At 38.2% G+C, this 27,636-nt stretch overlaps 1 protein-coding gene across 50 annotated transcripts in view; it reads right to left on the bottom strand.

The window, feature by feature from the left end:
* Map4k4 (mitogen-activated protein kinase kinase kinase kinase 4) overlaps positions 1-27,636 on the bottom strand; it is a 177,071-nt gene that overhangs the window by 83,403 nt on the left and 66,032 nt on the right. For all 50 annotated transcript variants that reach the window (XM_069988553.1, XM_069988552.1, XM_069988551.1 and 47 more), the window contains exon 3: positions 13,574-13,630. In XM_069988553.1, the coding sequence (XP_069844654.1) occupies positions 13,574-13,630 (57 nt within the window). The remainder of the gene's footprint in view (positions 1-13,573; positions 13,631-27,636) is intronic.

The raw sequence follows: 27,636 nt of genomic DNA, 5'->3' as shown, positions 1-27,636 counted from the left end.
TAAGCAAAAGGAAAGAAATGTAAACATCACCTGATGTGGAAAAAATAACTTGTAATGCCAAAACTCATAGACTTCACAAACTGTATAGACTATGATAATGACAATTTGCCTTGTGAAAATTAAAATGTGTTTGTGACTCTAAGTATCACTATTCCACAATATGTGAAATTTATGTAATCACCTAAATTTATATAATCACCTAAATTTATGTAATCAATTAAAGAAAAAAAAAGTGAGAGAAGGGATGGGTTAAGAGAGATGGATGACAATGTTTCAGACACTTTGTACTCATATACTGTTTTGTAGAATGGGAACTTCTTTGTACAACTACTTAAAGATAATAAAAATAAAATAAAATAAAGGACTAATTTGAGACTTGCTAGTCAGAACTGAGATATCTCACTAAGATATCACACAGAAGAGTAACACTCTTAATTTCTTGGAAGGAAAGTCATCGAATCTTAGGGATATAAAAAGAAATACTGAAGACCTCTGTGCTTTTAAATGGTACTTTGACCCTTTTCAGATATTATTATAACAACTGTCAATCAAAAAAAGATGCTCCCCATTAAAACTAATAACGTTACCTTTTTACTATTAACTACATATTAACTATAGGTATAATTTAATTTTTATATGCATAATATATAAATTCACATCATTCTAATATAGAGATATTAATTATCTACATAAAGGAGGGTTTTTTGTTGTTATTTTGGGTTCTTTCCTCCCTTGTCACAGTTTTTCTTTTCTGTACCTTTTGTCTTGTATGTAAGTCTGTTTGGGGGAGTGCAAGAAGTAGCACAGAAATGGAGAGACAAAGGGTGAACTAATGCAGCCGTGACACTCACTAGACACTATGGTTGAAAATGAACTATACAACGTATACAACGTACAGGGAGGGTCAGGAGGGAAAAACTGGGAGAAAGTAAGGGAAAGGGTTCAAAAAGAAATGTCCTCACGGGGCACCGGTGGCTCACACCTGTAATCCTAGCTACTCAGGAGGCTGAGATCTGAGAATCACAGTACAAAGCCAGCCAGGGCAGGAAAGTACATGAGACTCTTATCTCCAATAAACCACCAGAAAACTGGAATTGGAGCTGTGGCTCAAATGGTAAAATGCTTGCCTTGAGCTGAAAAGTATAAGGACAGCATCCAGGCCCAGAGTTAAAACCCCACGACAAAAAGAAAAAGAAAAAGAAATTTCCTCATTACCTGACTTATGTACCTGTAACCCCTCTGTATATCACCTTTACATAAATTTTAAAAATTTAAACTTTCAAAAAAAGAAAACAAACTTCAGTGGTACTATGCTAATCCTTCTTAAACATCTCTTGGAAAAATGCATAAGAACTGTTAAGAAACACACTGCAGACACAGTAATTTTTGTGAGTCTGACCTGGTCCAACAGGCAGAGTGCACAACTGCAGGCTTTCTAATAAGGAGTTTTATCTTTGAGCACATTCTTTCAATGTTTGAAGGCCTTTTAAAGAATAACAGTGTGCCTATAACACTGCAGATGTGGGTGCTAAAGTTTTGCCGGTCAATGAGCTGACTTTGAAATGTTGCCACTGAAGTCAACACTTTGCTACAGTAGTAAAAAATGTCAGAAAAATTAGAAGGTAATAACTTCTCACTAAACTTTTTTACTTTCTTTGTCTCAATGTATAATGCTGACAAGGAGAGGGGTTCAACAAAGCCTTTATTTTAAAAGCATTTTCATTAAGATTGTGTATCTTTATCATAGACTTTCACAAGACATTGCCAGCTTAATAAAACAGGCAATTCTAGGAAATCCTCATTTATTACATGGGCAGCTTCATTTAGGTTGTGAATTTATATTCAGGTCCTTTGAAGGTAATTTAAACTAGAAAGTTATTATTGGACTTAACTGGTGGGAAAAATGTACAAGGGTACAAAAATGTCATTTTAAGAAGCTTTTGCACTTTTAAAAGTAGAAGTGCTTCAATACCCACAGGATATTTGAAAACATCTTTTCCCAACTGTACTGATTCACCACATATAAAAGGCTACAATTAAAAGACTATCAAAAAGTTTGTAATTTTACAGTAGTTTCTTACACAAACAGCAACCACAGGTAATTTCTTTTAGCTTTGGGTTCTTTACATGTAAGGAGAAAGAGAACACTCTAGTAGGGTTTTATCATTATTACTATTATTATAAAGGTGTACAGAGGAGTTAGTTTCTAGTAGATTTCTAATATGCCTTCCAGAACCAACTCTGAATCATTAACAAATGTTTATTAGCATCTACTACATGTTAGGCACTTCGATAGTACTTAGCAGATTCAGCACTGAAGAAAACAAAGATAACTATTATAAAACTTACTATTCTTGGAAAATGAAGAATTGGTGGAATAGTGCTAGAAACAGGTAAATGATATAAGAATAATAAATGACCCAATTATCTTGTTACATGGGTACAGGGAAAACAGAACAAGGAAGGGGACTTGGAGTAAAAGGATGCTATTCACTGTATCTAGGCAGGAAAGTGAAAGAACAAGCCATGAAGTCAAAAGGAAATGGCATCTCAGGCCCAGATAATAAGCAGTAAGTGGCAGATCTTCAGGTGGGTACAGGATAGTAGGCAGGAAGAAGAATGAACAGGCCTGTGTAATTAGGGTGAGTCTGAAAGGGAAGTAAAATGGAAAGGATGGGCAATCAGACAGGGCACATCCAACTACTGTAGGAACCTGCCTATAATGCTCAGAACTAATTAAGGTGCCAGTAAAAGGTTCTGATCTGACTTCATTTCAGAAGAGTTACCAGACTGCTGTATAGAAAAGTGAGTGGTAAACAGGCATGAAAACAGGAAGGTGTGTTAGGGGCTTCTGTATAAACATAGATAGAAAGCAACAGCTGAAACCAGGTGGCAAGACATGATGAGAACTAATTAAGATTTATGTGGGTTACTTTCTTATGATAAGGTTATCAAAACATACTGCAGTAGAAATAATAGTATATTCTCTTTTACTATATAATTATTAACTTGTGGCCAACCTACCCCTCACTTACTATCCAGCACTTGCCAAGATAATTTTGACATATATTGGGTATTGTCTGAAGACTGCACCTATACAATTTCCCACAAGATGAACTCAGTAGTAAATGATAAAAGAGACCAGTTTCATAAGACTCCAGGTTTTTGTGGCTGTAGCTGAGGAACAGGTTTCAGGCTAAACAGACTATTGGGCAAAGAATTGAAATAGAATGAGATGTGAGTTTAGGCTAACAGACAATCAACTAGAGATGTTGAAGGGGCATGTGACATAACACATGTATCAAGCAGAAGAGGTTTCTGGTCCTGGCCACACAATGGCTTGTTTCCAAGATACCTTGGGTGACATCTGGGAATCTGACTTTGGGAGAGTCTCCACCAGTTGCAGAGCTGGTGAAAATTGCTAACTACCATGCCTAAATGTTCATATGAACGATAAAATGAATCTACTTACCTCCTGGAAATGTTGTTTGGATGTAGGTCAGCAGAAAATGTTTACACAATCAATCCAAATAAAAACTCTTAACCTGAGTCCAGTAAGCTTTCCTGGTAGATGGTAATCACATGTATTTTGGGAAGAAATAAAAATGTCCTGTGCACTTTACTAGAATAGGGTTCTAGTCATTCTAGCCTTTTCTAGATCTCACTTTAACCTGTGCTTATCATGCTTTGTATCCTTTCCTTGTACAATTTAAAAAATGGTCAGTAGGGATAAAGAAATGATGAGAGGATGGTATCCACACTTTAAAAAACAGAGCAAGTTTTGGCCCAGGTACCAGTGGCTAACACCTATAATCCCAGTTACTCAAGAGGCTGAGATCTGAGGATCTCAGTTCAAAGCCAGGCCAGGCAGGAAAGCATGAGACTCCTTTCTTCAATTAACCACCAAAAGGCCAGAAGTGCAGCTGTGGTTCAAGTGGTAGAGTGCAGCCTTGAGCCATAAAAAAAAAAAAACACAAAATCTCAAGGATAGCACCCTGTCCCTTAGTTCAAGCCCTAGAATTGGCATAAAAAGGAAGGGAGGGAGGAAGGAAGAAAGGGAGGAAGGAAGGAAAGAAGGGCAATTGTAGTTACTTCCTCATGTTTGAAGCCAGGCCAGAAAAATTCAGGAGACTTTCTTCCATTCTATTTTTTTAGCTCCCTTATCGAAGATTAGGTGGCTATAGGTTTGTGAGTTCATTTCAGAGTTTTCAATTCTATTCCATTGGTCCTGGGGTCTCCTCTTGTGCCAGTACCAAGATGTTTTGATTACTATGGCTTTATAGTAGAGTTTGAAATTTGGTGTTGATATTCCTCCAGCACTGCTCTTTCTGTTAAGGATCGTTTGGCTATTTGGGGTCTTTTATTGTTCCATATGAATTTTTGGATTGCCTCTTCTATTTCCTTAAAGAATGAGGTTGGAATATTGATAGGTTTCGCATTGAATCTGTAGATAGCCTTGGGAAGTATTGCCATTTTCACGATGTTGATCCTTCCAATCCAGGAGCATGGGAGGTTTTTCCACTTTCTAAGTTCTGTTTTGATTTCCTTTTTCAGGCTTTTAAGGTTTTCATCATAGAGGACCTTCACTTCTTTGGGTAAGTTAATTCCTAGGTATTTCATTTTTTGTGGGGCTATTACGAATGGAGTTGCTTTTCTGATTTCAGCCGCACTCTTCTCATTGTTGGCATACAGAAAAGCCACTGATTTTTGAGGGTTAATTTTATACCCTGCTATTTTGCCAAAGTTTCGAATCAACTCCTGTAATTTAGGAGTGGAGTCCATGGGATTCTTTAAATATAAGATCTTGTCATTTACTTCATCTTTCCCTATTTGGATCCTCTTCATGTTTGCATCTTGTCTTATTGCTGTAGCTAGGATTCTAATAATAAATTGAAGAGAAGTGGAGAGAATAGACATCCTTGTCTTGTTCCTGAGTTTAGAGGAAATAGCTTTAGTTTTCACCATTACGTATAATGCTGGCTGTAGGTTTGTCATATACAGCCTTTATTGTATTGAGGAATGTTCCATGGATTCCTATTTTCCCAAAGCCTTCATCAAAAAGGGGTGTTGGATCTTGTTAAATGCTTTTTCTGCATCTACTGAGATAACCATGTGGTTCTTATCCTTGCTCTTGTTAATTTAATAAATTATATTGATTTGCGTATATTGAACACATGAAGAAATGTTCAACCTCCCTAGCCATAAAAGAAATGCAAATCAAAACAACATTGAGATACCACCTCACCCCAGTTAGAATGGCTATAATCAAGAACTCTAATAACAACAGATGCTGGAGGGGATGTGGCCAGAAGGGACCCTACTGCATTGTTGGTGGGAGTGTAAACTTGTTAACCACTTTGGAAAGCAGTATGGAGGTTCCTCAAAAGATTCCACATAGAGCTCCCCTATGACCCAGCAATCCCACTTTTAGGCATTTACCCAAATGATCACAAACAAGCCCATAGTAAAGCTTCCAGCACAACTATGTCTACTGCAACATTATTTACCATAGCTAAGATATGGAACCAACCCAGATGCCTCTCAGTAGATGAATGGATCAAGAAAATGTGGTATATATACACAATGGAATTCTATGCCTCCATTAGAAAGAATGACATTGCCCCATTTGTTAGGAAATGGAAAGACTTGGAAAAAATTATATTAAGTGAAGTAAGCCAGGCCCAAAGAAACATAGGTTCCATGGTTTCCCTTATTTGCAATAATTAGTATTTGTCTGGGACAAGCAGAAAGGGTTAGATAAGATGATGTTAAGCGAAATGAACCCCAAGATAGGGACACAAGTGGTTTTTTCTTTCTTGCTATTAATTCTAATGTATTTATAAGGTACCATGTGATTTTTTTTGTTGTTGTTGCTTTGTATGTCCCTCCCCTATGGTATAACCCTTGTGTTTCACTGTATTTGATGTTGGTATAATTTGGGGAGGGGAAGGGAAAAAAACAAATTGCTTAAATAGGGATACAGGTTGACCCATTAGATGTACATGCTATGTTGAAAAACAAACTTTACAATTCAGGCGCGTGGGAAGGGGGAGGAGGGGGGAGTTTAGTTGAGGAGGTGGGAGGGAAGGGATGGTATGGGAAAAACAAAGGAGGAACCAACAATGCTAGATAAGAAATGTACGCATTACCTTGCTCATATAAGTGTACCCCCTCTGTACAGTATTTTTAGAATAAAAAACTTATTTTAAAAAAAAAGGAAAGAAAAATTCAGGAGACTGCATTCCTAAAAATAACCAGACAGTCACTAGTGGCTCATGCCTATAATCCTATTCAGGAGCTACAATCTGAGGATGGTTGAAAGCCAGCTAGGGCAGGAAAGTGTCTGAGATTCTTATCTCCAATTAGCAGCCCAAAAACTGAAGTGGAGCTGTGATACAAAGCAGTACAGTACTAGCCTTTTGTGAAAAAGCTTAGGAACAGGGCCCAGGCCCTGAGTTCAAGCCTCAGGGCCAAAAGACAAACAAGCAAACAAACAAACAAACAACAATAAAACCAGAAAAATATCCAGCTAAAGACATGGCTCATGCAGTATGCCAGCCAACTACATAACCAGTTGAGCAAGTTCAAAGTCCAAATCTCAATTTACAGAACTATGACATTTCCAGTTTCAGTGAAGTAAAGCTGCATCTGACCAAAGCAATTAATATATTGTCATATTTTTCTCTGTACTTAAAAAAAATCTGAACTTATCCTTTGAGGTAATTACTAGGTTAAGTAATTAAAAATATACTCGCATGTATATATTGCAATAAAGGTTGCCTTGGGCCTTTAAAAGGGAACTCTATATACCATTTTTGCGAATGCTCAAACACTTTTGAAAATTCTCTTTGAAAAATGACATTAGTGCCAAGGCACTCTGTAGAAAGAGTAAATACAAGATGGATACCATCCATGTGAGTAAGTGCTCTGCCATGAGCCAAAAGGAGCTATAGCTCCCCACCAATTTATAATCTAGCACACAAGCATGGAATGACATGTGGAAACTTCCCTATTAATAATTAAAACAGTAGTAGAGGATAAGTAATAGTACCTGCCAACAAACCACAAAGTGATGGCTACAACCAGGAAGAGACAAAGAAGCTACCTGTTATAGACATTGGAAGAAAAGAAAGCTACAAAGAAAGAGGTATCTTTTGTTGAGTCAGAAATAAAGTGACAAAGGTAAGCAAGCATCCAGGAGCCTTAAAATATCATCAGCAAATGTGATACTATCTAAAGGATGTAAGACTGTCTTAGTGTAAAGACCAAGACATGACTTTCTATATACTCAAAGTATAAATTCAACTTGAAAAGTACTTATGGGCCTCAAAATTATGTTCATAGGAAAAAGGAAAAAAAGATGAAACATTTCTATTAAATAACAATTCTAAATACAAAATTCAAGAATGTATCCATTCTTAATAACCAATAATAATTTTCTGTCCTAGAAGGATGAAATTGTGAAAGAAAACATCCTATATTGCTATTATTTGATCAATGTTAATGTTTAAAATAATTTTGATATCTGATTATAAAACATGAAAATGATGCACAAGTGACAACTCTTGAGTCTTCTGTGCAATAATTATACTAATTATAATTTTCTTGGGCAAAGAAATCAGTATTATGTATTTATTGTATGCCCAAGCACCAAGAATTTCACCAGCAAAGTGAAAGAGCCTATTTAATTCATTAAAGATGTGATCCTAGCAAGTTTTTTAAGGCCAAGAAAAATCTTTACTTTTATATATAAAGCAAAAAGATAAACACAGTAAATAAACAAGACATATACAGATACATGATATATCTAGACAAAAATTTCCTAAGAGGTCATTAGGAAAAAAAAAAAACCTAAGTTTCAGAAAGACGTGGTAACAAGGAAGAGTTAACAAACAATGGGAACACAATGGAATAATTATCAAAATCATTACCATCCTTTTGAACTAAATTAAATTTTATTGATCCCAATGGATGCTGAATTTTTACAATCACAAAAATAAAACCGGTGCCCTTTTCTCTGTCTACAGAAAGACCTACTAAGCCTAAGTTGAAGAGTTGTAGGAAAACCATTTAAATGAAGTTCAAAATTATAGAACATTAAAAAACCACCAAGCAGGTAAATTTAGCATCCTATAAACATGGTACAGCAGTATCTCTTTCAGTTCCTAAGAGAAAAGACAGTTTATTTTAAAAGAATATGGTTATCCAGGAACAATAGCATATGGCTACAATACAAGCTTCTGAAAGGCTTAGTCAGGAAGACCCCAAGTTTGAGGACAGTATAGGAAATTTGTATGACTTTAAGAAAAAAGGGAGGGCTGATTTTAAAAGTAGATGACAGAAAACATGGGGTAGAGGATGTTAAATGATGCCTCCAAACACAAGACAGCTGAATGTGGTCCTTCCGATGCATTTGTAATTCACCCCAGAATCTGGAATGGTCCTATGATAAATCTGTCAAAAACCATGGAATGGGCAGGGACAAAGTGCTACCAGTTACCTGAAATTGCAGAAACCAGTACCAAACCTGTAAGACTTGCTTTAACTTGCATCCAGGGAGCAACAAGTCACAACCCACATGTCTCTCCTTGCCTTTGCTTTGTTCTTTCTTAAGTATTTAGACAAACAAAAATTCAATAATAAAGACTCAGGACCTCATGTTTTATTCTTACTCTCAATCTGGAGAAAAACAGGCACCTTCATCTACCACAAGGTGGCAAAACTATTAAGTTTTACAGGAGTTGCTTGATCACTGGAGTGTGAGTGTTTTAGTCTATTTTGCCAGGACAAGAGTTCCCTGCAATAGTCCTTGCCATCTGGAGACCTAGCTTGTAAGCGCTGAAATGCATACTGCTTACCTTCCCATGCTTCAGTGTGTATGTGTGCCCCTTGCCTTTCCAAGAAGATGACTGGCAGAAACTGAGTTTTATCTGGCTGTTTTACCAGGATTTTATACAGATTTTATTCTTATACTTCCAAGTAGCACAATGTTAGCAATATGAAAGATACACATTTAAAGCTGACAACTAGTCCCCTGTTCCTCATGCCCAATGTTTTTATTTCTCAAAGGATATGCTAGGACTACTAATCACATCTTTTTTTTAAAAAATTTATTTTATTGTAAAGATGCTATACAGCAGGGTTACAGTTAACATAAGTTACCCCTTCCTAATCACATCTTAGTCTTAAGAGTAAAAGAACTTTAAAAGACAAAATATCAAATCAGCTTACTCAACAGGGCTCTTTAGAACTTGATGTTTACATTATTAATATCATTTAATGCAATTAATATGTGATTTATACCTAAGGTAATTACATTATACTACATATATAATAAAGTATGAATCAATGATCTGAGTGCTAATTCTTATATTGGCTAAGGAGTAGTGTATTCCTGAGCAGGAAGTATAAATACTGCTCAACTGTAGGGCTTTACTTATAGTTGTGTGAGAGTGGCCTCTTTCCAAAGGTTCCATTAAGGCAGAGGTTATCTACCTTAAGGGTATATCAGAATATCTTGGAGGGCTCTACCTTGAGTTTGTAGGGCAGTAGTCTAGAATGGAACCTGAGACACTGTGTTTCTCACAACACTGTGTTTCTCACAAGCCCCTGTGGGTACTGATACTCCAAAAGCCGTATTTCCCAATCTACTGCTTTAACAAAGTCTGTGACAGAGGCAAAGAAGGACAGAGTAGGTAGAGGAAAGAGGTTTGGAAAGAGGTTTAAAGAAGACCGAAGTTGATACAGGTCTCCCTTCTCAACAGTGATGAGATGAATTTTCATTCTAAAGAGTACAATAGTCCATCTTCATTGACATTTACACAAACACACACACACACACACACACACACACACACACACACACACACACACACACACACACACACACACTTTGCCTTTTTTCTCTCTCTACATTAATCCAAGAATGTTTAGCACATTGTTTTACTCAAAACAACAAATGCAACTCCAAGAACTAGAACTGCATGGCAACACTTGGCAAAGGTAGATTACAATCTAATCTAGCTCATGCTTTTTAAAATTGTCTTTCAAATGCCTATCATTTTATAGATTTTAAACTTCTAAATTGTATCAATGATCTATACATTCAAAAATAAAAAATGAATACTATAATCTGTAACAAATTGATAAGCCATAAAAGAAAAAAAAAATCTCAAGTAACATCTGAATGAAGAATTCTGTCAATCTCCTTAGCAGGTAAGTATACTTTTAAGACAAAGAGAACTTCAGAGAAATGGTATACTTCAACCAAGTGTATAATTTAACGAGGAACAAGATTTCTCATTCTACAAGAAAAATAAAATTTGAGACATACCAAAACAATGAACTTAAAGCCAGTTTTTTTGGTCATGTGTATCTTTCTCCTTTAGGGATTTTTAAAAATATTTTTTTATTGAAATTAAGTGATTACATAAATTTCACAAATTTCACAGTATTGTAGGATAGTGATACTTAAAAGTCACAATGCTAGTTTTGTGGGGGGTTTTTTGTTGGTTGTGGGGCTTGAACTCGGGGCTTGGGTGATGTCCCTGCGCTCTTCAGCTCAAGGCAAGCACTCTACCGCTTGAACCACAGTGCCAATTCCAGTTTTCTAGTGGTTTATTGGAGATTAGAGTCTCACAGATTTTCCTACCCAGGTTGGCTTTGAACCATGATCCTCAGACCTCAGCCTCCTGAATAGCTAGGATTACAGGTGTGAGTCACCGATGCCCAGTCAAAGCCAGTTTTTTTAAAATGTATTTGTTGGCTACGTCTACTCAAAAGGCTCACTGCACTAACCAATGAGAACACTCATCACTCAAATAATGACATGTAAGTTTGAGTTCAGCCTATATAGAGAGTAACAGGAAGACTGGGCTAAAACATTAAGACCTTGTCTACCCTTCTACTTGCTGCCACCACAAAAACAAAACAAATAGCTAGTTCTGAAACAAATAAGATCCTGTTAAAAGGATGGGTCTGTTGGAAGACCCATCAAGTCCATGTCAGAGGCTCCTATTGCTGAATTTGGTAAAATTTAATTGCATAATAACAACAGCAACTGTAACTGGTGGATACATTGAATAAATAAAGGGCCCTATCTGTAGCATTATCCTCTCCCACCCCACCCCCACAAAAAATAAGGTAAAAAGAAGATGGGAGTATGTACAAAGGAAACTCTTTATATATACTTGTGCTGACTAATAGAGAAGGCAGAAAACAATCATTTTACAATAAATTAAGCCATCAAATGAATGCTAATATTAGTTTAAAGGCTATTGGTGCCAAGTGTCATAGTCTATGCCTATAATCTCAGTATTAGGGAAACTGAGGCAGAAAGATTGTGGATTCAAAATCAGCCTCAACTACATAACAGATCAAAAGGCCATATAAAGTAAAAACTTGTCTCTAAATAAAGCTGCTGGTGACCAGAATATTCACAGTATACTCAAATATACTTAGTATACTTTCCTAAGTATATCAATGTTTACATATATATATACATACTAAGTATGGAGATGGCTTATGAAGTCAACTATGTGATGATATATTCTTATGATGGGAATGCTGTTGGCCATCCCTTTAATCAAGCATTCAAATTTGGTTTTACTAACAGTGTGAGAACTAAAACTGATGTGCCCCAAATGCTAGAGGAAAAGACTATTCCATTCAATTTCCTGCACCTTTTGTTCTTCCTGCTTTCTAAGCAGGATGAATAACTAGTGACCTGCTGTCTTTCAGCTTTACCTAAGACAAAGACAAGGCTGGGTTTTTCCTCATGAAAGCATCTGCGACTTTTTGCTCCTGAGATGAAACTGAGTTAAATAAAATTTGAAGTAAGGCAGAATCCTGTTCTCATCAAGAGAACCCCCTCCTGCTTGTGATCCTAGTTATTCAGGAGGCTGAAATCTAAGGATCACACTTCAACACTTCAAAACTAGCCCAGGCAGAAAAATTCAAGCAACTCATTTTTCAGATTAACCAGAAAAGGGCTGGAAGTGGCTCAAATGGCCAGCCTTGAGTGAAAAGGCCGTAGAAGAGCACAATGCCCTGGGTTCAAGTTGTAGTGCAGGCACAATCAAGCAATCAATCAGCAAATTATCACTGACTACCGTGACACTATATCCCTACACAGCAATAGCATTCATATAGTGGCAGAAATAAAGATTTTGGTAGGAAGATGTCATCAGTTATTCCAACTACAATATTGAAAATGTAGTACATTAAAATTTGTTGGACCTTTGCTGCCCCTTAAAGTAGTATTTAAGCAAAAACCATCTAATTGTCCATTGACCTGTATTTCAAGTAGGATCCTATAATGCAACAGAACAGACCACAATAGAACTTGCTATGTGAATCTTTGGATTTCAGTGAAACAACAGTAATTTTTCATTTTAAAAGTCTTACCCTCTCTGACAGAGAAAGAAGAACAATCATCCCACAAAATATCATACTTCAAGTATTTTTAGAGGTTTCAACATTTGACCTAAAGACCAAAGACAATAATGTTTTTCTAATTCTCACTGACAAAGATACACACTGAAAGGGCTTATGCTATTAAGAGATCAACAGAGGCTGCAAAAGAGATCTTTTCAGTTTACTGTGGATGGCATCTGGAAATTAGTTTAGCCATTACCATCCTTAATAAACCCAAGATTTGGAAAGTACAGTTTGATTGAAAGATATTTCAAGTTCAACGGCTAGTTAATCTTTTCAAGAATCTGTGAAATACAATGTTGAGTCTCTCTCAAAATTAGGTAAGTCAGAAGCAATTATGAGAGCAAAAAGTAAAATTTCAGATGAAAATAATTTAAAAATAAGATTGGATTTAATTCTTTATATTTTGATTCTATTTTTAAATTAAATCTAGACACTTATAGATGCACACACATCCACACAGGTGAGCCCCACAAACACCCACACCGTTTTTGTTTGGGCTAAGTTCTCTTTCCCATCTGAAGCTGCACAGTAAATCCCCATGCAACTATTTCAAGAACTATATTTTGCTACTACTTTTGACAATGATCTTCTCAGCACTTTAGCAGATGTTTCTGTTTTCTGACCTCTGGGAACTTGGCTGAATCTGTTTTTTTCACCCATGTTAAAAATAAAAGAAATGGCACAAATGTGGCTCAATACCCTAGAGAAGCTTTTCCCTACCCCACACTCCTCAGTGTCCCTATATATATGACCTCCATGATCCCTACTTAAATCTTTTCTTCTCCATTAGAGAAGATGTTTCCAATTTTGATGGATTTTTGTTGCCAAAGATGATCTCACTCAAATGTAGTTGCTTTTTTTTTGTCCTTTCCATTTTTTGTTTTGTTTTCTTTTTGAGAGCAAATGCTATGAACTCTTAGCATAGCCATCTGCAACCATTTATGGCAACTACTCTACTGCTGGACCTATGAACCCCTAATAGCATATGAAGGCAATTTGACCAAATGATCAGATGGAAGAGTAATTTATTCTCTTGTCCAGCTAGGAAGCACAGGTTTAGTTATGTTCTATATGTTGGGGTTGGGGGAGGGAGGAGGAAAGGGGAGAGAAATAACACTTTTATGTAACATCTTACCTCAGTGACATCCATAACTTTGATGGCTGCCAGCTGACCTGTTTTAACATGTCGACCCTAAAAGACAGAGACAAAGGAAGACAGATCAGTGTTTATGCATAGTCATTGGATCAGAATGGCTCTTCTCTTTTAAGCTTTTCTCATATTAACAAAAAATGATGATGAAATAGACCTGTGTTCTCCAATTTAATAACATAGCCTGTAATAATAAATGAACCACTTAAAAGCAAGTCAACTAGTTGCGTTTATCTATCATTAGCTCCAAGAAACTAAAATAAGATGCTCTTCTAAACATCAGGTTGACCATTCTTTCTATCATAACAATCCACATGAAAAAACTAAACTCAACACCCCTCAGATACTTATTTTTATGCCAAAAATGTATAAATGTAATCTACCCTGGTGAATTTCACAAGAATTATTATACTGAGAGTCTTGTTTAAAACTTTTCTACAACCAATGTACAGTCTCAAGAATAATGATCCAGAATAAAGGGAGTATTCAAAAAATACTGGGGAAGCAGCAAGGCAGACCTTCTAATCCCCAGCATTGGTAAGGCTTGAACTTAATACCTCACACTTGCTAGGTAAGAGCTTCAGCATTTGAAACATACACCCAATACTTTTTCACTAGATAATATTTGAATATTATTACTTTTGCCCAAGATGGCCTCAGACTGTGATCATCCTCCCTATAAATTCTACATAGGTAAGATTATAAGTGCTCATCACCACATTAGGCTTATTTGCAGATGCAGAGTCTCACTACCTTTTCTCCCCAGGGCTGTTCTTGAACTGCCATCTTCCCCATCTCTGACTCTTGAGTTTCTAGGATTACAGGCATGTGCCACCACATCTTGTCCAGCAAGATAGCTTTCTTAGCAGTATATTAAAATTCCTGACCTACAACCTAAAACTTTGTAACCCATTTCCATTAGTTGGTATTGTAAACAAATTTTCTATCATCATGTGATTACCCAGATGTAAAGTATAAGCGTCACTATCAGACTTGCTCCTCTCTATTCATTCTTTGCAATGCCCTGCTTATTGTTTTTCAGGCAGGTAACAAAAAGCCATGCAGGTAATCTGGGGATGATTTACTTAAGAGCTTAGTCCTGAAGGACTATCTCAGTCTTAAAATAGATGTAAAACATATTTTCTAAGATCTTATCTCTCTGTGCTCTCATGACAGCAAGTATAGACAACTTATAACTTCAAACCTAAGGAAATCTCTCCATTCACGCTGGAAAAGCTGTAGAAGTACTCAAGTTACAACATGAATAAAGCATGAAATGATTCTATTGTGTCAACTAGTATACTCAGTTACTGAGATTGATATGGTTGGTTTGCCTCAGGCCTGATATACAATAGTAGTGGTTGCTTCAAAGGGTATTGTGGACAATAATCAAGGGGCAAAGAACAGTGTAGCATTTGGGCAGTGGTCAAGCATAATGAAATAAAATGTGGCTAGACTTGGTCCCCTCAATGACAGTACTGAGCAGCTCTTATGACTAACTGGCAACACAATTCTGAGGCCAAATTATGACATTTTTTTAAATTTGAGAAGAAAGAATTGAACTTGGTAATCATGAGACCATCCGTGTGTGGATAACAAAGACCATCTCAGACCCAGTCTGCCCTCCAACTCTTAATTTCTTGCAATGGGTTTATTTCCAAATCACTAAAGCAAACCATACTGGCAGAAAACAAGTGATGGGAGAAAATGCCACAGAACTGCTCTGACTTTCCCTCTTCTTGAAGATATGTATTTTGCACAGGGTCTGTGCCACGTGAAATGGGGGGAGGAGGTCTTCTGAGTATGTGACATAGCAACACTTAGGATCCCCACAATCGAAGAAAATTCATGCATGTAAAAATTCTCTCCAGATGTTTATTTTGTGGTGCCTTTCTTAATTTCTAAACAAATTAACATGAAGCAATAAGAAGTGACCAGAAAACGATCTGTGCTTTGTTCTAAACCCAAGGCAAGTGCTTGAAACAATGGGACAATGGCAGAAAAACTGAGATTTGTGAATTCCTTTAGCATTTGTCTTATATATACCATGCATGTTTCCTTGTTTGAAGGATTACACACGAGGCTGAGATCTGAGGACTGCAGTTCAAAGCCATCCTGGTCAGGAAAGTCTATGAGATTCACCTCCAAATAACCACTCACCCCCACCCCTTGCCCAGCCCTAAGAGGCATTGATCTTCATGAATGCATACTAGTTCTCTAAACAAGGTCACTTTTAAACTTAAATCAGAAAATTATCTAAGAGCTCTGTTTCTTAGTTGCTAAGGAACAAGACATGGTACTAGAAAACTGAATGTGGATTTCCTTCGTTATCACTGTATTTCCTTGGGAAAAATGCTTAATTTAAATGAGCTTCCTAAGGGTTGCTATAGGACCCAATGTATTCAGATGCCAAGTCAAGTGCAGAGTAGTAGAAAGCCCTGTATAATGTCTGCCACATAGAACACTCTTACCTCACCACCCTCATCCATCCCACCATAGGCCCATGACAATTTTCTGTCCTTTCCTTCCAAACTCAAATTGTACTAGATAATCAGGACTATTTCTAATTTCTGGAAGACATGGTCAATTACAGAGGAGGAAGTAGAGTGCTAAAGTAATATAGCTACTACTAATCTATAGCACTCTGCTGTTATTTTTTGAAAGCAAAGCTCTAAATTTGAAACAAGTAATAATTTATCTGCTAAAACTATACAGTCATCTTTGTGTAAAAAAAACCTAAATGCCCCAGTCTGAAAGGGGGAAAAATTAAAGCTGAGATTTAATGCATGAGACGTTAGTGCATGCACATTACTTACTAAGGAGCAGAGTTTGTTAAAACATGCAAATTCGTCTTGTGATTTATGCCACACTACCAAAAGACAATAATTGACTTTCCCAGGATGTGCTACAAGTTTAAGTCTTCATAACCTAGGTGACCCATGAGAGAGATACTATTTATGCCTCTCCTGGGATTCTATTAACTTTAACACAAGGGCGGCCTTTTCTGTTTAAAAAAACATGTACATAATCACGAATGGTGAAAAATAGGCAGGGAATGTGATAAGGGGGTGAGATTGACTAGAATGCAGTATAAATGTGTAGAGATATAACAATGAAATCTTCCCCTGTATAACTAATATAATAAAAATAAACCCTACGAAGGCAGCAAAACAGTTCATTAAACTATTGTATGAATGAGAAACTTTGGCTACATTTTATTAAGTTGTGTGCCCAAATACAATGGCAGCAGGATCCCCTTAACATATTTACATAAAATGTAAGAGATGGATTCCCTCTGCTTCTACCAACCTATCAAGTTCCTGCTATCAAAGTATCTTGTTTTTAAAGAAACAGCTTGAATTATTTCCATTCCATACTTTCAAAGGGAGAGATAAAAAGATCCAGAATTAAAATTTTAGTCTATCAGTATCATTTCACAAAAGTCTGACTGGATCTCAGTAAACTGGACCACCCCTTCTGTAGAGAAACCATCGTGGTGTTAACTCAATTTTAGGTTTCTAAATTTTAAGGAAATAAATGTTTCTTTTTCAGAAAGAAAATTATTCTTGGCAAAATGGTCTCTCCTTATACTTCTAACCAAGTCAAAATTGTCACCTTGCACTTGTAAATATACAATACATGTAAATATGTAATACATGTTCCAAGAAAAATCATGCTATATGGGAAGTTGTTGTTTTGTTTGTGTGTCTATCTGTCTGTCTGTGTGCCTTCCCCTTACCCCCTTCCCAGCGTTTGAACTCAGAGCCAGATGGTGTCATTATCTTTTTCACTCAATCCTGGCCACTTGAGCCACACAGAAGTTCTATGTCTAGCTTTTTACTAGGTAATTGGAGATGGTAATTGGAGACTTTTCTGCCTTGGCTGGCTTTGAACCACTACCCTCAGATCTTAGCCTTCAAAATAGCAAGGATCACACACATGAGCCACCAGTACCTGGCACTGTATTGTTTTAAAATGCAGGGCACTATGGCAGTCTGTCTGCCTCTAATGCACTCTGTCCCTGCCCCACAGAGAAGTTGCAGGGATAGGAAAAACATGGCAGTTTTCCCAAATTTTCCTCTATTACCAAATATAAGATGATCACTATATGATTCCATCATAATTAGTCTGATGAACACAGGGCTGGTGGCTCATATCTGTAATCGTAGCATCTCAGGAGAGTGAGACTGGAGGACCACGGTTTGAAACCAACCCAGGAAGAAAATTATGAGTCTTATCTCCAAGTAACTACCAAAAAGCAGAAGTAGAACTGTAGCTCAAATGGGGTGGACTGACTACTAGCCCTAAGCAAAAAGCTCAGAGAGCCAGGCGCCAGTGGCTCATGCCTATAATCCTAGCTACTCAGGAGGCTGATATCTGAGGATGAGGATCGCGGTTCAAAGCCAGCCGGGGCAACAAAGTCCGTGAGACTCTTATCACCAATAAACCACTAGAAAACCGGAAGTGGCACTGTGGCTCAAGCGGTATAGTGCTTGCCTTGAGCTGAAGAGTGCAAGGACAGCGCCCAAGCCCAATGTTCAAGCCCCGGGACCGACCAAAAAAATAAAAAATAAATAAATTTTTTCAAAAAAAATTTTTAAAAAGCTCAGAGATAGCACCCAGACCCTAAGTCAAAGCCCCAGGACTGGGAAAGAAAAGAAGGGAAGGAAAGGGAGGGGGAAGGGAAGGAGGAGGGGAAGGGGAAGGGAAGAGGGAGGGGGAAGGAGGAGGGGAAGGGGTAGGGGGGAGGGAAAGGGGGAGGGGAAGGGAAGGGGGAAGGAGAAAGGGAAGGGGGAAGGGAAGGGAGAAAAGAAGGGGGAAGGGAAGGGGAAGGGGAAGGGAAAGAAGGGGATGAAGTGGGGGGAATAAAAGAGAGGGAAGGAATACAATTAGTTTGATGATTTACTATGCCCAACTGTTAAGCAAATTCTGTCTCATTCACATTAAATGGAAACATGGAGGAATCATAGAAATGAAAGAGTCCTGATCTTAGGACTAAGGGATAGTCCTACCACTGCCTTATAGCAATTACCCCATCAAGAAAGTTTACACTCACTCTCCAACCTTCCCTGGCAAATCTTTGCTATTCAATGGTGCCACTTCACACCTTAACAAGGAATTTCACTGGGCCTGCAACCTAACTCACAAAGCTTTGGGGTTAGAATTATACAGCCTGAGAGATAGATAACAGACAGAATGAAACTATGTAAGTAAACCCCTAACTCAGAAATTATAAATGTTTTCCTCCCTCAGCAGCAAAGAGAGCTGCCTACCTCCAGCCTCAACTCCAGCAAACATGCCCTGTGACTGGGAAAGCACTCACATCATTGAAGAACAGGGCACAGACACCGGAGGGCTCCACTCCTGAACATTTAGTGAACAAGCATTTTCTGCACAGAATACTTTATTCTCCATTCTGCACAGAATATTTTATTTCCCATACAACTCAAAAGAAGTATTATTATCTTTATTTCATAAAATAGAACAACTAAAGTTTAGAAAGAATCCGGTTAACCAGCTCCAGATGCATACCCAGACCCGTTCTCTATATCTTCCCTATATACTTTTAGAAATGACCACAATGTTCTATTTAACAAATTTGTATAAGAACTATTCTACAAATAAGCATTTTTATTGATTATAATCAAATAGCAACAGTGACAAAATTAAAAATGTATTTTAATCAATCACTGGCCTAAACTTCCTATAAGAAAGAACAACCTACACCAATTCTTTATAAAACCTGAAGACCTATGTGGGCACATTCAGAATGACTTGTCCATAACTTTATGAAATTGATAACAGGCTTGTTTTTTGTTTTTTTCATGGGCTTAAACTCTGGGCCTGGGCACTGTCCCTTAGCTCTTCAGCTCAAGTTGAGGGCTTTAGCACTTGAGCCACAGCAACACTTCCGATTTTCTGGTGGTTAACTGTAGATAAGAGTCTGGGGAGGGGCTGGGAAGGTGGCTCAGTCCTGGGTTAGATTCCTCAGCACCACATAACCAGAAAAAGCCAGAAGTGGTGCTGTGGCTCAAGTGGTAGAGCGATAGCCTTGAGCTGAAGAGCTGAGCCACAGGACCCAGGCTCAGAGTTCAGGCCCCATGACCCAAAAAAAAAAAAAAAAAAAAGAGTCCCAAGGACTTTCCTGCCTGGGCTGGCTTTGAACCAAGATCCTCAGATCTCAGCCTCCTAGCTAGGATTACAGGCATGAGCCACTGGTGCGGGGCATGATAGAAGGTTCTTATCTCATCCTAAGTCTTCTTTCAGTAAATATTAGAAATGAAAATACTGAGGAGGTTTTCTGCTCAGATTAATCTTAAACAAAAACTTGAGAGCCAGTGCCTATGCTTCATATCTATAATCCTAACTACTCAGGAGACTGAGATCTAAGAATCAAGGTTCAAAGCCAGCCCAGCAAGAAAAAGTCTTTGAGACTCTATAACCAAGTAACCAGCAAAAACATTAGACTGGAAACATGACTCATGTGTCAGAGCTCTATCCATGACGCAAAAGATATCAGTCCCTTCACAAAGTTGGAAAAAGAGATTCCATCATAGTATGTGATATATGTGCCTGCTACAAAAGAGAAACTCATTCCCATTCGATTTTGTTTCTTGAATCTCTGTCCCTTGACTTCTTAGTCGTATTTGGTTAGTTAGAGGGCATTAATATTTTGGATTTAAGAAGTTTACTTGGAGATGAAGAGAAGGCTGTTAAGTTTCTCTAGTAAACAACTCAAGTTTGCTAACAAAAATGATTCACTTTTACCTACGATGTGCAGACTTCCACACTAGACCCAATATACTGGTCTTGTGTACTCTGAGGTTTGAGAAACCACTACATTAAGACTGCATGGAAATGACCAAACTCAAGTTCTCTTATTCTTGTCACACTACACAGCATTAATTATAATAATAGGTATAACTTATTTTCTTAGCTGGAAGTTTTGATGTGTATAAAGATTATACTCAGAACAGGTAAATTCTAATGAACATCAATTATGTGTTTCATATAAACCTGCAACTTATGTCCTAAAGTTACAGGACTACAAAGACTCAAAGAATGGGTAAGCATAGTAGAATAAAATAGATGATTTTAAAGATGACAAAGAAAATCAAATCTTAGAACAATACCTACTTGGTATAAGCCAAATCAGTTCAATCCTCAAAATATCTCAGGCATACTGCTCATGACTCAACTTGAAAATTCCAATCCACTCCCCATTCTGAGTTTCCTTATTTTTCTAGAAAATGTAGAACCATCATGACTGTGAGATAAATAGCCAGAGTTCAGCAATGGGCAATCTGCTGACCACTCTTTCCTTCTACAAAGGCAAAGACCAGCTTAACTGGTTCTGCAACCCCAAAACCACAAGGCTCACTCAGGAATTCTCTTTTCCAGGAAGTATCTATGAAATACCTAACATTATCAAAGGTAGAAAGATTACCCAGACAGCACTCCATGAGCCACCTAAGACAAGGAGTATGTCATTAAGAGAAAGACAGTTCACAGTATTTGAGGAAATAGTGTGGTGCTCTGAACATGTCTTTACAATAAAGCAGGAACCAGGCAGCCAAGAGTCCAGGGATCTGTGATCTGTGTGCTTTGTAAGTTCAGGCAGAGCTCATTCTTTTGCCTATTCCATCACACTATTTCCTATTATAATCAACATCTGTGTCTCTATTGCTCCCTCCCATGACCAGGTAGACAAAGAAAGCACAGAAATGTGTTAAGTATTATGAGATCAGTCAGGACTTGTGATTTAGTAAGAAGACAGTGCTATTATTCCTTTACAGGTTTAAAATGAGAGCCCCAATATAAAATTATATCTTCTTTAGGCAGGACCTACCTTATCTACACCACCATTCCCTTTAAAGAAACTTTACCTTGATCACCGGGAATAGCTAGACTAATGCTAAAAATGAAAAGCAAAATAGACACTCTCCAATAAATGAGTCACTGTTTTGCATAGCTGAATAGTTGAGTTAGTAGAGATTGAAAGTAAAATAAATTATGTATCACATCTTTTTTTTTAAAGGGCCAATCTTGATGGAAATCTTTCTAAATCTTGAATTCCTGAGTACCTTAAAGATGCTTTTCTTAATGGCTCAGGGAAATCATTATGAACATCAATTACTATCCAGTCCTTGCAATTAAGTGAAGCCTCAGGGACTATTACATCAGGCAGAACAAAGAAAGGGCCCAGGCATCTGGGCTCAGCACGTTTGTTCTGCCTTTTACAGCTTTTCTAGAACAGATGGGATGGGGAGATGGGTAGCAAGCTATGTTTGGTACAATGAGCTAACACTGTACCAATATCACCTCTGTATGAGGGAAATAGAGTCTACATGGACACAAGAGGGGGGAAAAAGTCTTGCCAGGAGAATGGCTGAGTAGTTACTTCAAAGGAGGAAGAGCAGATCTGGCTAGGTTAGTTGGAACAAAGGGCAGCTACTTTGAAAGATACCTAGTGAAGCAGCATGGAAAAGGACACTGCCCTTCCCCAGGATGCAGCAGCCCTGTCATCTGGACTACAACATCAAGAGTGAGGAATCTGTTTGAAGAGGGAGACTGGCAAATTTAAAAGCATCAATAGTACTGAGAATGGTGGCACACTCCTATCATCCCAGTACCCAGGACTCTGAGGCAAGGCAACCCCAAGTTCTAGGTCAGCAAGATCTTGCCTCAAAATAAATAAATAAATAAATAAATAAATAAATCACTACTAATAAAGGACCCAGGTAAGGAATCACAAAAAGGTCAACTGGATTAATTAACATTTTTTTCAACAAGAGAAGACCCTGGCAAATCTTTGTATCAAAGCATCAAAAACTGTCTATTTCAAACTGTGCAAGTAGTTATCACTAACATTTATTACACATATGCACTGCCTTTTCCTTTACTCACTTAAATAGCCCCCAATGACTTCAGATATGAAAACATTTACAGCAGCATGAAACTGTCCATTATTTTACTGTAATCCAGTTATTTAATATAATGACCTCTAAGGGAAAGGATGTTAAGATATTCAATAACTAAGCAGTTAATCTGGTCAGTCTAAACCTGCAATTGAAGCATAGGACTCGCCATAACAGATTAGGAATAAGCACTCTACTTCTGAAGGTTAAGTGACTTTGTGGGAAGGAAGCTGATCCTGAGTAGCAGCTAGCTACTGAGCTATTCTTCCTGACTGACCAACTTTGGGAACTAGAATGTAGCATAAACATAACAGACACAGCTACACCACACCAACTACCATGAAACCAGAACAGACATAGCACTGAACCCAAAATTCAATAAGCCCTTATGAAACAACATCAAAAAAAAAAAAAAACGTTCAGTGAATCTTCATAAAAAGCTTATTTACTATAAATGGCAGCCATTTACTAAGAACAAAAGACAAAACAGAATTCTGTGGGGGATCCCCTCCCCCAAGAGTTTCTCTACATTTCTCACAACGGCTTTTGTTGTTGGGTTACAGACACTAGCTAGCACAGTTTGTAGGACAAGATCCTTCCCTATAGGCATGATGATCTCTGAAGGTGGTACTCAGTTTCCTTCTGCTATTCTAAGTCTGAATGCAACTTGTAATTTATCTGTGCTGAATATTCAAACACTATTTTGGCTCATTACTCATCATTGCACACTATTCCTCTTTTAAAAAAGAAAAAAGGTAAAAGAGGAAATCTGCATTTAGAGTTTTTTCATTTAAGGGCCCATTATATAGGATCCCTTACCAGAAATAGGTACCCATGCCATCAGCTAAACTTTTTAAAGTCAGAGCACCTTCATGCCAATTCAGACAGTGTCCATCTACAACTTTAATTTGGTCAAACCCAGGGAGAAAAAAAAGATAAAGAAAAAAAAAATCCAGTGCCCATAGAAAACAAGAAGATAGAACTTTTTTTGCCTAAGCACTGAAAATCTCTCTGAGCATCTTTGGTTAAAAGGGTATCTTTGGTTAAAAATCATTGGGTACTAACAGGACAGCAATCTTCCTCAGGGTTATGTCTTTTGGGTTGTACACACCCCTAATTGCTTTCTCCAAGTAAGAATCACAATGAGATACTTTGTAAACAGGGCTTAGACTACTGGCACAGACAGAGCATGGGTGATGTCACCTCCCAACTACTATGCCTGCTTAAGGACCAACAGCAATCACAAAACAGGACTAAAAGAAATGGCAAGGTGGGCTGGGAAGGTGGCTCAGTGGTACAGTGCTTGCCTTGCATGCATGAGGCCCTGGATTCGATTCTTTCAGCACCACATAAGCAGAAAAAGCCGGAAGTGGCGCTGTGGCTCAAGTGGTAGAATGCTAGCCTTGAGCTGAAGAGCTGAGGGACAGCACCCAGGCCCAGAGTTCAGGCCCCACAACCGCCAAAAAAAAAAAAAAAAAAAGAAAAGAAAAGGCAAGGTAAGGTCTCCATTTCAGTTCCTTTCTTTCTTTCTCCCTAACAATAAGTAAACTCTCCTACACCACAAAGAAAAAGTTGGTAAGGAAGCATTCACTGTTTGTTCTTTCAACAAAAATATAAATAAGCATGCATTTATTTATTACACCTTGCACATAAAACTGCATAAATATTTTAATACAAGAAGTCCTCACAAGAAAGAAGAAAAACATACCCACTTTACAGAAAGGAAGAGGACATTTGGTGAGATTAATAACTAGCCCCAGTCTTACTAAGAGAGGGTAAGATGGGTTCTGATTCAAGTGTATCCAACTTCAGAGCTGTGAGTACTGATCACTTAATTGGATTGGTACTTTTCCTCATAGGCCTTATTGACTTGAACCTGCTACCACCACAAACCCAGACAACAACTTGCATGCAGGTCCATTAGAGATGAGTGTGTCCCTTCCTACAGCATTTTTTTAAGGGGGAGGGGGCAGTCCTGGGCTTGAACTTAGGGCCTGGGTGCTGACTCTGAGCCTCTTTGTGTAGTGCCACTTCCAGCTTTTTCAAAGTAATTTACTGGCCATAAGAGTCTCATAGACTTCCCTGACTGGACTGGCTTTGAATCAGGAACCTCAGATCTCAGCCTCCTGAATAGGATTACAGGTGTGAGTCACTAGTGCCTGGCTTCCTATGACTTTTGGCTTGCCCTTCCCTCAGTGCTGCCCAGGCTATTCCCAAACTTTTCAGCCCACTGCTAACTCGTCTGTCAGTCTCAGCACTCAAGGCACCTTGGGAAAACTAGTTGCCAAGGAACTAACTGTCGCAAACATTGCCCCCTATTTCACACTACCCACAGGACCACCTTGTATGCTGCTGACCTCACAGGTCACTTTGCAGAAGTCCTAAGAGCACTGCTGGTCTTCTGAACAAGCCTGGATAAGTGGTGTAAAGGGAATAAATCCAAAAAAGACACAAAAATAAGTAAGATTTCACAACTGCTTTGGTGGTCAGAAGAATGTTCCATACATTGTGCTTGCCCCACAAATCAGGGTTAAGTGAACATGAGCACTCACAAACCTATGAAAATGCCTACTTAGCTCTTTCCATCATCTTGGGATGGCAGTAGAAAAGACCCAGCATTGTTCTTTTCTCCCCTGAGACCAGCCAAAAGCCATCTGTTCCCCAGATCCACTCTTTCTTTGATGAGACTGTCTTGTTACTTCAAGAAAACTATGTTTCTTTCTTAAATATTGTTCACGTTTGCTAATTTATAAGGTAGATAATGGCATCAAAGTTGTTTTAAATATGCACTTCCTTAATTGCTAACAAAGATGTGGTAGCACCTTTTATCCAGCACATTATCTGTACATCTATTTCTATGAACTATGTTTGTTTCTATGTTTGTCTTTTCACTTTACATGTTGACTTTATGCATATATTAATTCTTTTTTTAAAAAAATTGTTTGTGTGCCATTCCTAGGGCTTTAACTCAAAGCCTGTGCACTGGCCCTGAGCTTTTTGCTCAAGGTTAGCACTCTACTACTTGAGCCACAGCTCCACTTCTGACTTTTTCAAGAGTCTCACAGGCTTTCCTGTCTGGGGTGGCCTTGATACATGATTCTCGGATCTTAGCCTCCTAAACAGCTATTACAGGCAGAAATGGCCAGCACCTGGCTATTTTCAAATTTTTAATTAACTTACATGGAAGCTACTTTATTTAGCTTATTGACATATGCATCAAAAATTACCCTGAAGACTTTAGGTTCTTTAGCAAGATTTATGAATGACATTAAAGTAAAACAAAATTCTGATCATCTGAGTCAGCTGCTCTGCCACTAAATGTGACCTTGAAAAGGTCACCAGAAGTATGGTTATCACCAGAAGTATACTTCACCAGAAGTATGGTTAACTCTTCATACAATGTCTGCACAATGTCTGGTCTTGAGGTCTGCTCCCCAAGTAAACATTTTGAGTCATCAGGCACTGACTGGTCTAAACACCAGGGATTCAACAATAAAATAAAGCAAGCAAGAACTGGGCTCTTAGCCAGGCACCACTGGCTCACACCTGTAATCCTGGCTACTCAGGAGGCTGAGATTTAAGGATTGCAGTTTTGAAGCCAGCCTGGGTAACAAAGTCCAGGAAACTCTTATCTCAAATTAACTGCCAGAAAACCAGATGTGGGGTTTTGGCTTAAAGTGGTAGAGGTAGAGTGCTAGCTTTGAGTAAAAAAGTTCAGGGACAGTGTCAAAGCACGCGCGCGCGCGCACACACACACACACACACACACACGCACACACGCACGCACGCACACGGCTCTCCTTGGAGGGAAGCACAAGCAATAAGCAAGAAAACGCAGTTTTGAGTACTTACAACTACTATACATCCTACTAGTTCAAAAGGAGTGGAATAAGAAGAGATACAGGGGAGAACCTGGCAGAGCTTAGTGAGGGAATAACAAGGATAGGGAGGTTCTTGTTTATATTGAGTGGTCAGAGATGCCTTTCTCCCACCCAGTCATTTGAGCAGAGAGCAGATGGGAGTTGATGAAGACTTTCCCTGCTTTCTGGTTTTGTGAGCCAGAACATTCTACAGAGAAAGACTCTCACAGGTACCAAAGAGTGAGCCACACTTAATTCCCCAGACTCTACTGCTCTAAGGCAATGTGGTAGTTTTGTTGAAGCTTCAATTACAAGTGAAATGGCTTCTACTTCTATCAGTCAATAGTAGATACAACAGCAAAGGACCCCATACTACAAACCACCATGTAAACAGTGCCTGTTTGCTGAGAGCACGGACCCCTTTGGGCCTGCCCAGCAAACACTGGCTACTTCTCTCACAAAAACTCAAATCTGGTTAGAGAAAGGGCTACAAAAGAGGCAAAATCAGGGACTGTGCCAAAAATAACCTGACCAAGTTATCCATTCACTGGATGACAATGTATCTGTTCCTCAGTTGTCACCTTTCAAGTAAACTCATATGATACTAGTTTATAGGTCTAAGTTGGATGTTGATAGAGCCTGGCTATGATTTTCTGACCATAGTACAGAAAACAATATCTCCTTTCTCTAAGAACAACACAGAAAAACAAAGGGAAAATACACACTTAAAAATAAAATCCTAAATTGTAGTGTTTATCACTGTATGTTTGTATGTGGCTTTTTAGTCTCTGAAGTTCCAAGATTCAGCTGCTGAGTAATATTATCAAAAGTTGACTAACAGTACCATAGTAAAAATAGCCTCTGTGTGGTTTGTCCTGGTTGCACTCTGATTTCAAATTACCCTGGCATCTTATTAAGGAACTTCCTTGTAGGTTCTGCAGCCAGAAATGACTTTCTAGACACTAAATAGCAGGGTTCTTCTTCATGGCAATTCACTGAACTAAGACATCACATTTACCACAGTTTTTGTTTTGGGGGTTATGAAGATAAAATGCTTTTTTAACTGAATGTTTCAAAATTTTAGCTGTATACTTTTTAAACCTACATTCTAGTTTCTCTTGAAAAATGGGTTTATGAAGCTTATCTTTAGACTAGGCCAAAGGAAACCAGATCTACAGTTGAACCTGGTGAACTACCTGCTTAAGCATTGCCCCCTTAAGCCAACAGAAGGCAGTTCTCAGCTTCCCCACGGCTCTCCTCACTTGCTCAG

Source organism: Dipodomys merriami, unplaced genomic scaffold (assembly GCF_024711535.1).
Source record: "Dipodomys merriami isolate MVZ:Mamm:240054 unplaced genomic scaffold, mDipMer1.0.p SCAF_36, whole genome shotgun sequence".
NCBI lineage: Eukaryota > Metazoa > Chordata > Mammalia > Rodentia > Heteromyidae > Dipodomys > Dipodomys merriami.
This window is presented reverse-complemented; position numbering and strand designations above follow the sequence as displayed.